Source organism: Salmo salar, chromosome 04 (assembly GCF_965601325.2).
Source record: "Salmo salar chromosome 04, fSalSal1, whole genome shotgun sequence".
NCBI classification, from domain to species: Eukaryota; Metazoa; Chordata; class Actinopteri; order Salmoniformes; family Salmonidae; genus Salmo; species Salmo salar.
In genome coordinates this window covers 84,325,939-84,339,106 of record NC_138294.1, presented here as the reverse complement: position 1 = coordinate 84,339,106, position 13,168 = coordinate 84,325,939, and the positions used below count along the sequence as shown (strand labels likewise).

The 13,168-nt window shown below is 47.7% G+C and overlaps 1 protein-coding gene across 5 annotated transcripts in view; it reads left to right on the top strand.

The window, feature by feature from the left end:
• The window catches only part of LOC106603880 (transcription factor COE1-A), a 359,109-nt gene that overhangs the window by 238,934 nt on the left and 107,007 nt on the right, over nt 1–13,168 (top strand). For all 5 annotated transcript variants that reach the window (XM_082974761.1, XM_045717374.2, XM_045717370.2 and 2 more), the window contains exon 8: nt 6,318–6,459. In XM_082974761.1, coding sequence (XP_082830887.1) covers nt 6,318–6,459 — 142 coding nt within the window. The remainder of the gene's footprint in view (nt 1–6,317; nt 6,460–13,168) is intronic.

Sequence of the window (13,168 nt, the reverse complement as noted above, 5' to 3'; positions counted from 1 at the left end):
TGTGTGTGTGTGTGTGTGTGTGCGTGTGTGTGTGTGTGTGTGTCTGTGTGTGTGTGTCTTCATTCTCTGAGAAGATGTGCGAACATCTCCTTTGTGTCCTCAGCCCAGCCAGTGACATGCCTGAGGAGAAATCACTAGGAACTATGTAACACACTCAGACTGAGAGAGAGAGAGAGAGAGAGAGAGAGAGAGAGAGAGAGAGACAGAGAGAGAGACAGACAGAGAGAGAGACAGAGAGAGAGACAGAGAGAGAGAGAGAGAGAGAGAGAGAGAGAGAGAGAGAGAGAGAGAGAGAGAGAGAGAGAGAGAGAGAGAGAGGGGGGGGGAGGTTGACAATGAATGAAACAGAGAGTGGGGAGGTAGAGCTGTGAGTTGCTGTGGGGATTGGGGCAGGGAGTTAGGCAGACAGGGAGGTGTCAGTCCAGGGAGACTAGTGCTGGTGTTTGCCAAGTCCTTTTCAAGAGAGGCAAGAGCCTTTTGAAGCTGCAGAGATTAGAGGCTTTTCTGAGCACCAGGGGAGTCCTCTTAGCACAGCTCAGCCTAGTCCAGCCCGGTTCCTATTGGCCCACAGTAATGGAATCAGCACTCAGCAACACCAACCCATTAGCTACCTCCTATTGTCTCTGGGCTCTCGAATGAGGGACGCTTCTAATTAAATGAATCTGCATGGCATTCTATCTGCCAGCAGTCCCCAGTCTCAAGGAGAGAGGGAGAGAGGGAGAGACAGATAGAAGGAGAGACGGAGAGAGAGAGAGACAGATAGGAGAGACGGAGAGACAGAGAGAGAGAGACAGATAGGAGAGACGGAGAGAGAGAGAGAGAGACAGATAGGAGAGACGGAGAGAGAGAGAGAGAGAGGGAGAGACAGATAGGAGAGACGGAGAGAGGGAGAGAGACAGATAGGAGAGACGGAGAGACAGAGAGGGGAGAGGGAGAGACAGAGAGACAGAGAGACAGATCGGAGAGAGGGAGAGACAGAGAGACAGAGAGACAGAGAGACAGATAGGAGAGACGGAGAGAGCGAGAGGCAGATAGGAGAGACGGGAGAGAGAGAGAGAGAGAGAGAGGGAGAGAGGGAGCTGAGCTGTGCTGGGCTAAGAGGGACACCACACAGGAACAGATGCTGCAGGACTTTGATAAAAACACTGGGAATAGAGAGACGCGTGTGTAGAGGGGTGTTTGTAGAGGGGTGTGTGTAAAGGAGTGTGTGTAGAGGAGTGTGTGTAGAGGGGGGTGTGTAGAGGAATGTGTGTAGAGGAGTGTGTGTAGAGGGGTGTGTGTAGAGGAGTGTGTGTAGAGGAGTGTGTGTAGAGGGGTGTGTGTAGAGGAGTGTGTGTAGAGGAGTGTGTGTAGAGGGGTGTGTAGAGGAGTGTGTGTAGAGGGGTGTGTGTAGAGGAGTGTGTGTAGAGGAGTGTGTGTAGAGGAGTGTGTGTAGAGGGGTGTGTGTAGAGGGGTGTGTGTAGAGGAATGTGTGTGTAGAGGGGGGGTGTGTAGAGGGGTGTGTGTAGAGGGGGGTGTGTAGGTAGAGGGGTGTGTGTAGAGGGCGGTGTGTAGAGGAGTGTGTGTAGAGGGGTGTGTGTAGAGGAATATGTGTGTAGAGGGGGGGTGTGTAGAGCGGTGTGTGTAGAGGAATGTGTGTGTAGGGGGAGGGGGGGTGTAGAGGAGTGTGTGTAGAGGAGTGTGTGTAGAGGAGTGTGTGTAGAGGGGTGTGTGTAGAGGAGTGTGTGTAGAGGAGTGTGTGTAGAGGGGTGTGTGTAGAGGGGTGTGTGTAGAGGAGTGTGTAGAGGAGTGTGTGTAGAGGGATGTGTGTAGAGGAGTGTGTGTAGAGGGGTGTGTGTAGAGGAGTGTGTGTAGAGGGGTGTGTGTAGAGGGGTGTGTGTAGAGGAGTGTGTGTAGAGGAGTGTGTGTAGAGGGGTGTGTGTAGAGGAGTGTGTGTAGAGGAGTGTGTGTAGAGGGGGGGTGTAGAGGAGTGTGTGTGTAGAGGGGTGTGTGTAGAGGAGTGTGTGTAGAGGAGTGTGTGTAGAGGGGTGTGTGTAGAGGGGGGGTGTAGGTAGAGGGGTGTGTGTAGAGGGGTGTGTGTAGAGGGGTGTGTGTAGAGGGGTGTGTGTAGAGGAGTGTGTAGAGGGGTGTGTGTAGAGGGGTGTGTGTAGAGGGGTGTGTGTAGAGGAGTGTGTGTAGAGGGGAGTGTGTAGAGGAGTGTGTAGAGGGGTGTGTGTAGAGGAGTGTGTGTAGAGGGGTGTGTGTAGAGGAGTGTGTGTAGAGGAGTGTGTGTAGAGGGGTGTGTGTAGAGGTGTGTGTGTAGAGGAGTGTGTAGAGGAGTGTGTGTAGAGGAGTGTGTGTAGAGGAGTGTGTGTAGAGGAGTGTGTGTAGAGGGGTGTGTGTAGAGGAGTGTGTGTAGAGGGGTGTGTGTAGAGGGGTGTGTGTAGAGGGGTGTGTGTAGAGGAATGTGTGTAGAGGAATGTGTGTGTAGAAGGGTGTGTGTAGAGGGGTGTGTGTAGAGGAGTGTGTGTAGAGGAGTGTGTGTAGAGGGGTGTGTGTAGAGGGGTGTGTGTAGAGGAGTGTGTGTAGAGGGGTGTGTGTAGAGGGGTGTGTGTAGAGGAGTGTGTGTAGAGGGGGGTGTGTAGAGGAATGTGTGTGTAGAGGGGGGGTGTGTAGAGGAGTGTGTGTAGAGGAGTGTGTGTAGAGGGGTGTGTGTAGAGGAATGTGTGTGTAGAGGGGGGGTGTGTAGAGGGGTGTGTGTAGAGGGGGGTGTGTAGGTAGAGGGGTGTGTGTAGAGGGGGGTGTGTAGAGGAGTGTGTGTAGAGGGGGGTGTGTAGAGGAATGTGTGTGTAGAGGGGGGGTGTGTAGAGCGGTGTGTGTAGAGGAATGTGTGTGTAGGGGGAGGGGGGGTGTAGAGGGGGGTGTGTAGAGGAGTGTGTGTAGAGGGGGGTGTGTAGAGGGGGGTGTGTAGAGGAATGTGTGTGTAGGGGGGGGGGTGGTGTAGAGGAGTGTGTGTAGAGGGGGGTGTGTAGAGGGGTTTGTGTAGAGGAATGTGTGTGTAGAGGGGGGCGGGGTGTAGAGGGGGGGGTGTAGAGGGGGGTGTGTAGGTAGAGGGGTGTGTGTAGAGGGGTGTGTGTAGAGGAGTGTGTGTAGAGGAATGTGTGTGTAGAGGGGTGTGTGTAGAGGAGTGTGTGTAGAGGAGTGTCTGTAGAGGGGTGTGTGTAGAGGGGTGTGTGTAGAGGAGTGTGTGTAGAGGAGTGTGTGTAGAGGGGTGTGTGTAGAGGGGTGTGTGTAGAGGGGTGTGTGTAGAGGAGTGTGTGTAGAGGAGTGTGTGTAGAGGGGTGTGTGTAGAGGAGTGTGTGTATAGGAGTGTGTGTAGAGGGGGGGGTGTAGGTAGAGGGGTGTGTGTAGAGGAGTGTGTGTAGAGGGGTGTGTGTAGATGAGTGTGTGTAGAGGAGTGTGTGTAGAGGGGTGTTGTGTAGAGGAGTGTGTGTAGAGGAGTGTGTGTAGAGGAGTGTGTGTAGAGGGGTGTGTGTAGAGGAGTGTGTGTAGAGGGGGGGTGTAGGTAGAGGGGTGTGTGTAGAGGGGTGTGTGTAGAGGAGTGTGTGTAGAGGGGGGTGTGTAGAGGTGGGTGTGTAGAGGAGTGTGTGTAGAGGAGTGTGTGTAGAGGAGTGTGTGTGTAGAGGGGGGGTGTGTAGAGGGGGGGGGTGGGTGTAGGGGGGTGTATGTGTAGAGGGGGGGGGGGTGTAAAGGCGTGTGTGTAGATGTGTGTGTGTAGATGTGTGTGTGTACATGTGTGTGTGTGTTCATTAGCCCAGAGAAAGCAAGGATCAGAGTGGAGTGAGCAGTGGTTCACAATCACAACACCACTGATAGAGCAGGTTCTGGGGGGAGGGAGGGAGGGAGGTTAAGAAAACGGTGTCTGTATTAGCTCCTCCGAGGTGATGACAGGATTTGGATAAGAAACATGTTTTTGTCCTGTATTGTAGTTCTCGAATAGCACAAGGGTGAATGTAGAGAAACACACAAGACATATGCATCCACAGAGTACATTAAAACACACAAGACATATGCATCCACAGAGTACATTAAAACACACAAGACATATGTCACGGCTGTCTAAAGGATCGGACCAAAGTGCAGCGTGGTTGTAGTTCCACATTTTATTAAATCCTTAAAACTTTGCAAAACATAAATAACTGAGTTGAAAAAAACAACAAACCGTGACGCAGAGAGAAACAAACACTACACAAAATATAATCACCCACAAAACCCAGGAAGAAAAACCCCTACTTAAATATCATCTCCAATTAGAGACAACGAGGACCAGCTGCCTCCAATTGGAGATCATCCCAAACAAGCCAACATAGAAATACACAAACTAGAACATAGAAATAGAAAACATAGAAAAACACAAAACACCCCCTGTCACGCCCTGACCTACTCTACCATAGAAAGTCACATCTTATTATGGTCAGGACGTGTCAGTACCCCCCCAAAGGTGCAGACTCCGAATGCACCTAAAACAACAAAAGAAACCACAAAACAAAAGGGAGGGTAGGGAGGGTGACAATTGTCTATGGCGGCTCAAATGCAGTCCACATAACCTCCAGCAGAGGAGGCGGCTCCGGTGCGTAACCCCCGCGCCACCCGCTGATCCTTCTGCTTTAGTACCACCGGACCGTGGATCGTCGTCGAAAGAACCGGACTGTAGATCATCGCTGGAGACTCCGGGCTGCAGGCCGCCGCTGGAGGCTTCGGACTGGGGAGCGTCGCTGGAGGCTCCGGACTGGGGAGCGTCGCTGGAGGTCTGATGCGTGGGACTGGCATAGGTGGCACCAGACTGGTAACACGCACCTCAGGTCGAGTGTGGAGAGGAGGCACAGGACGTACTGGGCTGTGGAAGCGCACTGGAGGGAAAGTGTGAGGAGCAGGCACAGGACGTACTGGGCTGTGGAGGTGCACCGGAGATCTGGAGCTTATGGCTGGCACAACCCGTCCTGGCTGGATAACCACCGTAGCCCAACAAGCGCGAGGCATTGTGACAGGTCGCACAGGTTTGTGTTGGCGAACTGGGGTTACCGTGCGTAGAGCTGGCGCAGGATAACCTGGACCGAGAAGACGCACCGGAGACCAGGAACGCTGAGCAGGCATACTCCTTCCTGGCTGAATGCCAACTCTAGCACGGCACATGTGAGGAGCTTGCACCGAGCGCACCGGGCTGTAGCTGCGCACTGGCAACACAGTGCGTATCTCAGCATAACATGGGGCTTGCTCGGTCACTCGTCCCCCACAGTAAGCATGGGGAGCTGGCTCAGGTCTCCGACTTGACTCTGCCAATCTCCCCGTGTGCCTCCCCCCCCCCCAATTTTGGGGGGGCTGTCTCTCGCACTTGCCTCATTGTTGGTACAGCGCCTCATAATGACGCCGCTCCGCTTTAGCTGCCACAATCTCCTCCCTCGGGCGGCAATACTCCCCAGCCTGCCTCCAGGGTCCTTTTCCGTCCAGAATTTCTTCCCAGGTCCATTTCTGTTGCTCCTGGGCACACTGCTTGGTCCTTTTATGGTGGGTGATTCTGTCACGTCTGTCGAAAGGATCGGACCAAAGTGCAGCGTGGTTGTAGTTCCACATTTTATTAAATCTGTGAAACTTTGCAAAACATAAATAACTGAAGTGAGAAAACAACAAACCGTGACGCAGAGAGAAACAAACACTACTCAAAATATAATCACCCACAAAACCCAGGAAGAAAAACCCCTACTTAAATATCATCTCCAATTAGAGACAACGAGGACCAGCTGCCTCCAATTGGAGATCATCCCAAACAAGCCAACATAGAAATACACAAACTAGAACCTAAGAACATAGAAATAGAAAACATCGAAAAACACAAAACACCCCCTGTCACGCCCTGACCTACTCTACCATAGAAAATCACATCTTACTATGGTCAGGACGTGACAACATATGCATCCACAGAGTACATTAAAACACACAAGACATATGCATCCACAGAGTATATTAAAACACACAGACGTTCTTATATGAAGAAGTACAAATTGTTGGTTATTTTATATTTTAAATGTTTTATATATTTATTTATTTGATCATTTGTTTTGTATTTTCCTATTTTTATTTTTTGATTGTTGGTTATTGAAAGTGCATAGAAGCTGGCTGGACTAGGAGTTTCAGATTTCCATTGACCCTACGTTAAGTCAGCACCCTGTATCACTATGATGATGTATATGTTATGGTTGTAGATGGAATGCTCCGATCTGGAGACAACTCAGATTTGTCAAAATACCTAACCTTTGACCTCTGTGTGTGTCTATGTCCAGGTGGTGGTGTCTACTACGGTCAGTGTGGACGGACATGTCCTGGCGGTCTCTGACAACATGTTTGTCCACAACAACTCCAAACACGGCCGCAGGGCTCGTAGACTGGATCCTTCGGAAGGTACGCCGTCTTACCTGGAGCATGGTAGGCATCCTCTCACTTTTCTACTGTACGGCTGTCTGTCTCTCAGTCTGTCTGCCCTCTGGTCTGACCGTCTGTCTGTCTGCCCTCTGGTCTGACCGTCTGTCTGTCTCTCAGTCAGTCTACAGTATATGAGTCTGAGTCTCTGTCTCTCTGTGTTTGTCCATCTGCCTGACTTTGTCCATTTGGCTGTGTGTGTGTGTGTGTGTGTGTGTGTGTGTGTGTGTGTGTGTGTGTGTGTGTGTGTGTGTGTGTGTGTGTGTGTGTGTCTGTGTGTCTGGGTGGGTGGGAGGAGACAGGGTGGGAGGGGGCAGGGTGGGGGGGAGCAGGGTGGGGGGAGACAGGGTGGGAGGGAGCAGGGTGGGGGAGACAGGGTGGGGGGGAGCAGGGTGGGGGAGAAACAGGGTGAAAGGGGGCAGGGTGGGAGGGAGACAGGGTGGGGGAGACAGGGTGGGGGAGCAGGGTGGGAGGGAGCAGGGTGGGGGGGAGACAGGGTGGGGGGGGAGACAGGGTGGGGGAGACAGGGTGGGGGGAGAGCCACAGCACAATGACCCTGTCAGATTGCATACTTCTACACTTTATTATCTCATGATTAGATATGCACCAGGGCCAGACACACACACATCACTGCACATGTGCTCAGCATAAACACATGAACACATAATCACATCCCAATGGATTGCCATTGACAGCTCCCCTTCTCAATAATGGATGGGTAAAATAGTCAGGAAAATTCACTTTCTCCCTCACTGCCGAGCAAAAAGGCTTTTCGGGGGGCTCTTAGAGGATGAGACTGAGCAACAAAGCAGTCATTTCCCAAGTGCAGCCCGTTGTCTTTGAATTGCACAAATGCTTCATGAGGATCCACAGGCTTAAGGCAGAACACATTTCCTCAGAGTCAGGGGGCCTTAACCCTGGGCCTGCCTGCCTGCCTGCCTGCCTGCCTGCCTGCCTGCCTGTCTGTCTGTCTGTCTGTCTGTCTGTCTGTCTGTCTGTCTGTCTGTCTGTCTGTCTGTCTGTCTGTCTGTCTGTCTGTCTGTCTGTCTGTCTGTCTGGCTGGCTGGCTGGCTGGCTGGCTGGCTGGCTGGCTGGCTGGCTGGCTGGCTGGCTGGCTGGCTGGCTGGCTGTGTGGCTGTGTGGCTGTGTGGCTGTCCGTGTGTGTGCCCATATTTCTGTCTATCTGTCTGTCTCTCTCGCTCTCTCTCTCTCTCTGTCTTTCTGTCTCTCGCTTTCTCGCTTTCTAACCCTGGGCCTGCCTGTCTGTCTGTCTGTCTGTCTGTCTGTCTGTCTGTCTGTCTGTCTGTCTGTCTGTCTGTCTGTCTGTCTGTCTGTCTGTCTGTCTGTCTGTCTGTCTGTCTGTCTGTCTGTCTGTCTGTCTGTCTGTCTGTCTGTCTGGCTGTGTGGCTGTGTGGCTGTCCGTGTGTGTGCCCATATTTCTGTCTATCTGTCTGTCTCTCTCTCTCTCTCTCTCTGTCTTTCTGTCTCTCGCTTTCTCGCTCTCTCAATTCAATTCAAGGGGATTTATTGGCATGGGAAACATATGTTAAACATATGTTAAAGTAAGTGAAGTAGATAATATACAAAGTGAAATAAACAATAAAAATGAACAGTAAACATTACACTTACAGAAGTTCCAAAAGAATAAAGACATTTCAAATGTCATATTATGTATATATACAGTGTTGTGCAAAAGGGAAAATAAAGAAACATAAATATGGGTTGTATTTACAATGGTGTTTGTTCTTCACTGGTTGCCCTTTTCTTGTGGCAACAGGTCACACATCTTGCTGCTGTGATGCTACACTGTGGTATTTCACCCAGTAGATATGGGACTTTATCATTTCAAATTCTTTGTGGGTCTGTGTAATCTGAGGGAAATATGTGTCTCTAAAATGGTCATACATTTGGCAGGAGGTTAGGAAGTGCAGCTCAGTTTCCACCTCATTTTGTGGGCAGTGTGCACATAGCCTGTCTTCTTTTGAGAGCCAGGTCTGCCCACGGCGGCCTTTCTCAATAGCAAGGCAATGCTCACTGAGTCTGTACATAGTCAAAGCTTTCCTTAAGTTTGGGTCAGTCACAGTGGTCAGGTATTCTGCCAATGTGTACTCTCTGTTTAGGGCCAAATAGCATTCCAGTTTGCTCTGTTTTTTTTGTTAATTCTTTCCAATGTGTCAAGAAATAATCTTTTTGTTTTCTCATGATTTGGTTGGGTCTAATTGTGTTGCTGTCCTGGGGCTCTGTGGGGTGTGTTTGTGAACAGAGCCCCAGGACCAGCTTGCTTAGCGGACTCTTCACCAGGTTCTCTCTCTCTCTCTCTCTCTCTCTCTCTCTCTCTCTCTCTCTCTCAATTCAATTCAAGGGGCTTTATTGGCATGGGAAACATATGTTAACATTTCCAAAGCAAGTGAAGTAGATATTATACAAAAGTTAAATAAACCATACAAATGAACAGTAAACATTACACTCACAGAAGTTCCAAAAGAATAAAGACATTTCAAATGTCATAATATGTCTATATACAGCTTTGTAACGATGTGCAAATGGTTAAAGTACAAAAGGGAAAATGTATAAACATAAATATGGGTTGTATTTACAATGGAGTTTGTTCTTCACTGGTAGCCCTTTTCTTGTGGCAACAGGTCACACATCTTGCTGCTGTGATGGTACACTGTGGTATTTCACCCAGTAGATATGAGAGTGCCGTGTCTTTACTATGGATTCAATTTTATGACATGCTATTTTATCAAATAAATTCTCTGTAATTAATATTACCTGATTAAACTAATCATGTAAATTGGATTAACTAGGAAGTTGGGGCACCACGGAAGAATGTTAATTGAGCTGTTGTCTTCTGAATAAACTCTCAAAGACCGAATAAACTCTTAAAGACCTGGTAATCTTTTATATCAATAGCAGTCAATCATTAATTATTTTTTACCTTCTATCAGTCTCATCTGAACGTCATAAAAGTCTTGGTTATCTTCACGAACCCTGGCTAACAAGTTGAATCAGCAATACAACATTTGGTTTAATTATTTATTTACTAAATAATCACACAGAGTTACATATACACAGGATGGATCATACATTGATGACTAATTCTGTCACAAAAGAAAACGTCCCTAGCGGACGAAACTGATGACGGCTGGTTACACAAAGAAAGGGGGTTGGGTTTGAATGAAAGAGCGGGAAGACTGAGGACAAACAGGATTAGGTCTCTATTGGACCTTATGAAGCTATGCTATCGTAAATACAGAATCTTATGCATTGTAAATAACCGCCCATTCGGAAAAGGAAAATACAGACTCACTGAGTCTGTACATAGTCAAAGCTTTCCTTAAGTTTAGGTCAGTCACAGTGGTCAGGTATTCTGCCATTGTGTACTCTCTGTTTAGGGCCAGATCTCTCTCTCTCTCAGACACACTGTGGATGGATCTGGCCAAGGAGAGAAAGAAAGAGAGAGGGAGAGAGAAAGAAAGAAAGAAAGAAAGAAAGAAAGAGAGGGAGGGAGAGCAGGAAAAAGGAGCTCCCAGGGAAGCGGATGTCCTCAAGCGCCCTGAGGGAGGAGGACGGACAGTTACTGTACTATATGAGTGTCTGTCTGTCTGTCTGTCTGTCTGTCTGTCTGTCTGTCTGTCTGTCTGTCTGTCTGTCTGTCTGTCTGGCTGGCTGGCTGTCTGTCTGTCTGGCTGGCTGGCTGGCTGGCTGGCTGTGTGGCTGTCTGTCTGTCTGTCTGTCTGTCTGTCTGTCTGTCTGTCTGTCTGTCTGGCTGGCTGGCTGGCTGGCTGGCTGGCTGGCTGTGTGGCTGGCTGGCTGTGTGGCTGTGTGGCTGTCCGTGTGTGTGCCCATATTGCTGTCTGTCTGTCTGTCTGTCTGTCTGTCTGTCTGTCTGTCTGTCTGTCTGTCTGTCTGGCTGGCTGGCTGGCTGGCTGGCTGGCTGGCTGGCTGTGTGGCTGTGTGGCTGTCTGTGTGGCTGTCCGTGTGTGTGCCCATATTGCTGTCTGTCTGTCTGTCTGTCTGTCTGTCTGTCTGTCTGTCTGTCTGTCTGTCTGTCTGTCTGTCTGGCTGGCTGGCTGGCTGGCTGGCTGGCTGGCTGGCTGGCTGGCTGGCTGGCTGTGTGGCTGTCTGTGTGGCTGTCTGTGTGGCTGTCTGTGTGGCTGTCCGTGTGTGTGCCCATATTGCTGTCTGTCTGTCTGTCTGTCTGTCTGTCTGTCTGTCTGTCTGTCTGTCTGTCTGGCTGGCTGGCTGGCTGGCTGGCTGGCTGGCTGGCTGGCTGGCTGTGTGTGTGTGTGTCCATATTTCTGTCTGTCTGTTCGCACATGATCATGCCAGGGTTAAAATGTGTTTGTGTGTGTTTACGTCTAAATGTTTTGTTGTATGTTCAGTATGCATTTCATTGTGTGTGTGTGTGTTTACTGTATGTGTGTGTGTAGCGTGTTGTACGGCAAGCGAGCAGCACGGGGAGCAGATGGCGAAGAGGAAGGCTGGTAAAGTTTAATCCTATCAAATGGATTGCCGCTTCTCCATCTGGTTAATCCACGCATAATTTCAGCGTGGGCGAAACAGGCGATTTAGGCCAAGATTACTGTCACAGACTGCTGGCCCAGGCCATCCTCATCCCTCACAGGTTTACCACTGGGCCACTTTGCATTATGGTTGGGTTTCCACAAGAAGGAAGACAGGAGACCCAGTCTCAGCCCGAAGATAAGGGCTCATCTCAATTCATCCTGCTGAATATTGGTGGATTACAGTCCTCTCACAAAGCTGACATCCCCAATACATGTCAAATAAAGAAGACTAATGTGTTTATTTAAGTTAGTCATTTTTCTGTCAACTAAAGAAGGCTGTGATTATTAAGGGAGAGAAGACCTTCCATTAAAACATACATTGTGAAAATAAGGACTTACTCTGTGCTCGTTTTATGACCGCAGCACAGCCGTGCTAAAATAGTCATTTAATATGCCGTCTCGTGTACAATTATTGGTATTATAATACCATGTAGTCTGTAGCACTGTTTAGATACACAATACTGATGACTGGATTACTCTACTCTATTCTATTCTATACTACTCTACTCTACTGTACTCTATTCTATACTACTCTACTCTATTCTATACTACTCTACTCTACTCTACTCTACTCTATTCTACACTACTCTATTCTATACTACTCTACTCTACTCTACTCTATTCTACACTACTCTACTCTACTCTATTCTACTCTACTCTATTCTACACTACTCTACTCTACTCTATTCTATACTACTCTACTCTACTCTACTCTACTCTACTCTATATCTACTACTACTCTACTCTACTCTATTCTATACTACTCTACTCTATTCTACACTACTCTACTCTACTCTACTCTACACTACTCTACTCTATTCTATACTACTCTACTCTACTCTACTCTATTCTACACTACTCTACTCTACTCTATTCTACACTACTCTACTCTATTCTACACTACTCTACTCTATTCTACACTACTCTACTCTATTCTATACTACTCTACTCTACTCTATTCTACACTACTCTACTCTACTCTATTCTACACTACTCTACTCTACTCTACTCTATTCTACACTACTCTACTCTACTCTATTCTATACTACTCTACTCTACTCTATTCTACACTACTCTACTCTATTCTACACTACTCTACTCTATTCTATACTACTCTACTCTACTCTATTCTACACTACTCTACTCTCCTCTATTCTACACTACTCTACTCTACTCTATTCTACACTACTCTACTCTATTCTATACTACTCTACTCTACTCTACTCTATTCTACACTACTCTACTCTACTCTATTCTATACTACTCTACTCTACTCTACTCTACTCTATTCTATACTACTCTACTCTACTCTATTCTATACTACTCTACTCTATTCTACACTACTCTACTCTACTCTACTCTACTCTACACTACTCTACTCTATTCTATACTACTCTACTCTACTCTACTCTATTCTATACTACTCTACTCTACTCTACTCTATTCTACACTACTCTACTCTATTCTACACTACTCTACTCTATTCTATACTACTCTACTCTACTCTATTCTACACTACTCTACTCTACTCTATTCTACACAACTCTACTCTACTCTATTCTATACTACTCTACTCTACTCTATTCTACACTACTCTACTCTATTCTACACTAATCTACTCTATTCTATACTACTCTACTCTACTCTATTCTACACTACTCTACTATACTCTACTCTATTCTACACTACTCTACTCTATTCTACACTACTCTACTCTATTATATACTACTCTACTCTACTATATTCTACACTACTCTACTCTACTCTACTCTATTCTACACTACTCTACTCTATTCTACACTACTCTACTCTACTCTATTCTATACTACTCTACTCTACTCTATTCTACACTACTCTACTCTACACTACTCTACTCTATTCTACATTACTCTACTCTATTCTACACTACTCTACTCTACTGTACTCTACTCTACTCTACTCTACTCTATTCTACTCTATTCTGCTCTACTCTACTCTATTCTACTCTACTCTACTCTACTCTATTCTACACTAGTCTACTCTATTCTATACTACTCTACTCTACTCTATTCTACACTACTCTACTATACTCTACTCTATTCTACACTACTCTACTCTACTCTATTCTACACTACTCTACTCTATTCTATACTACTCTACTCTAC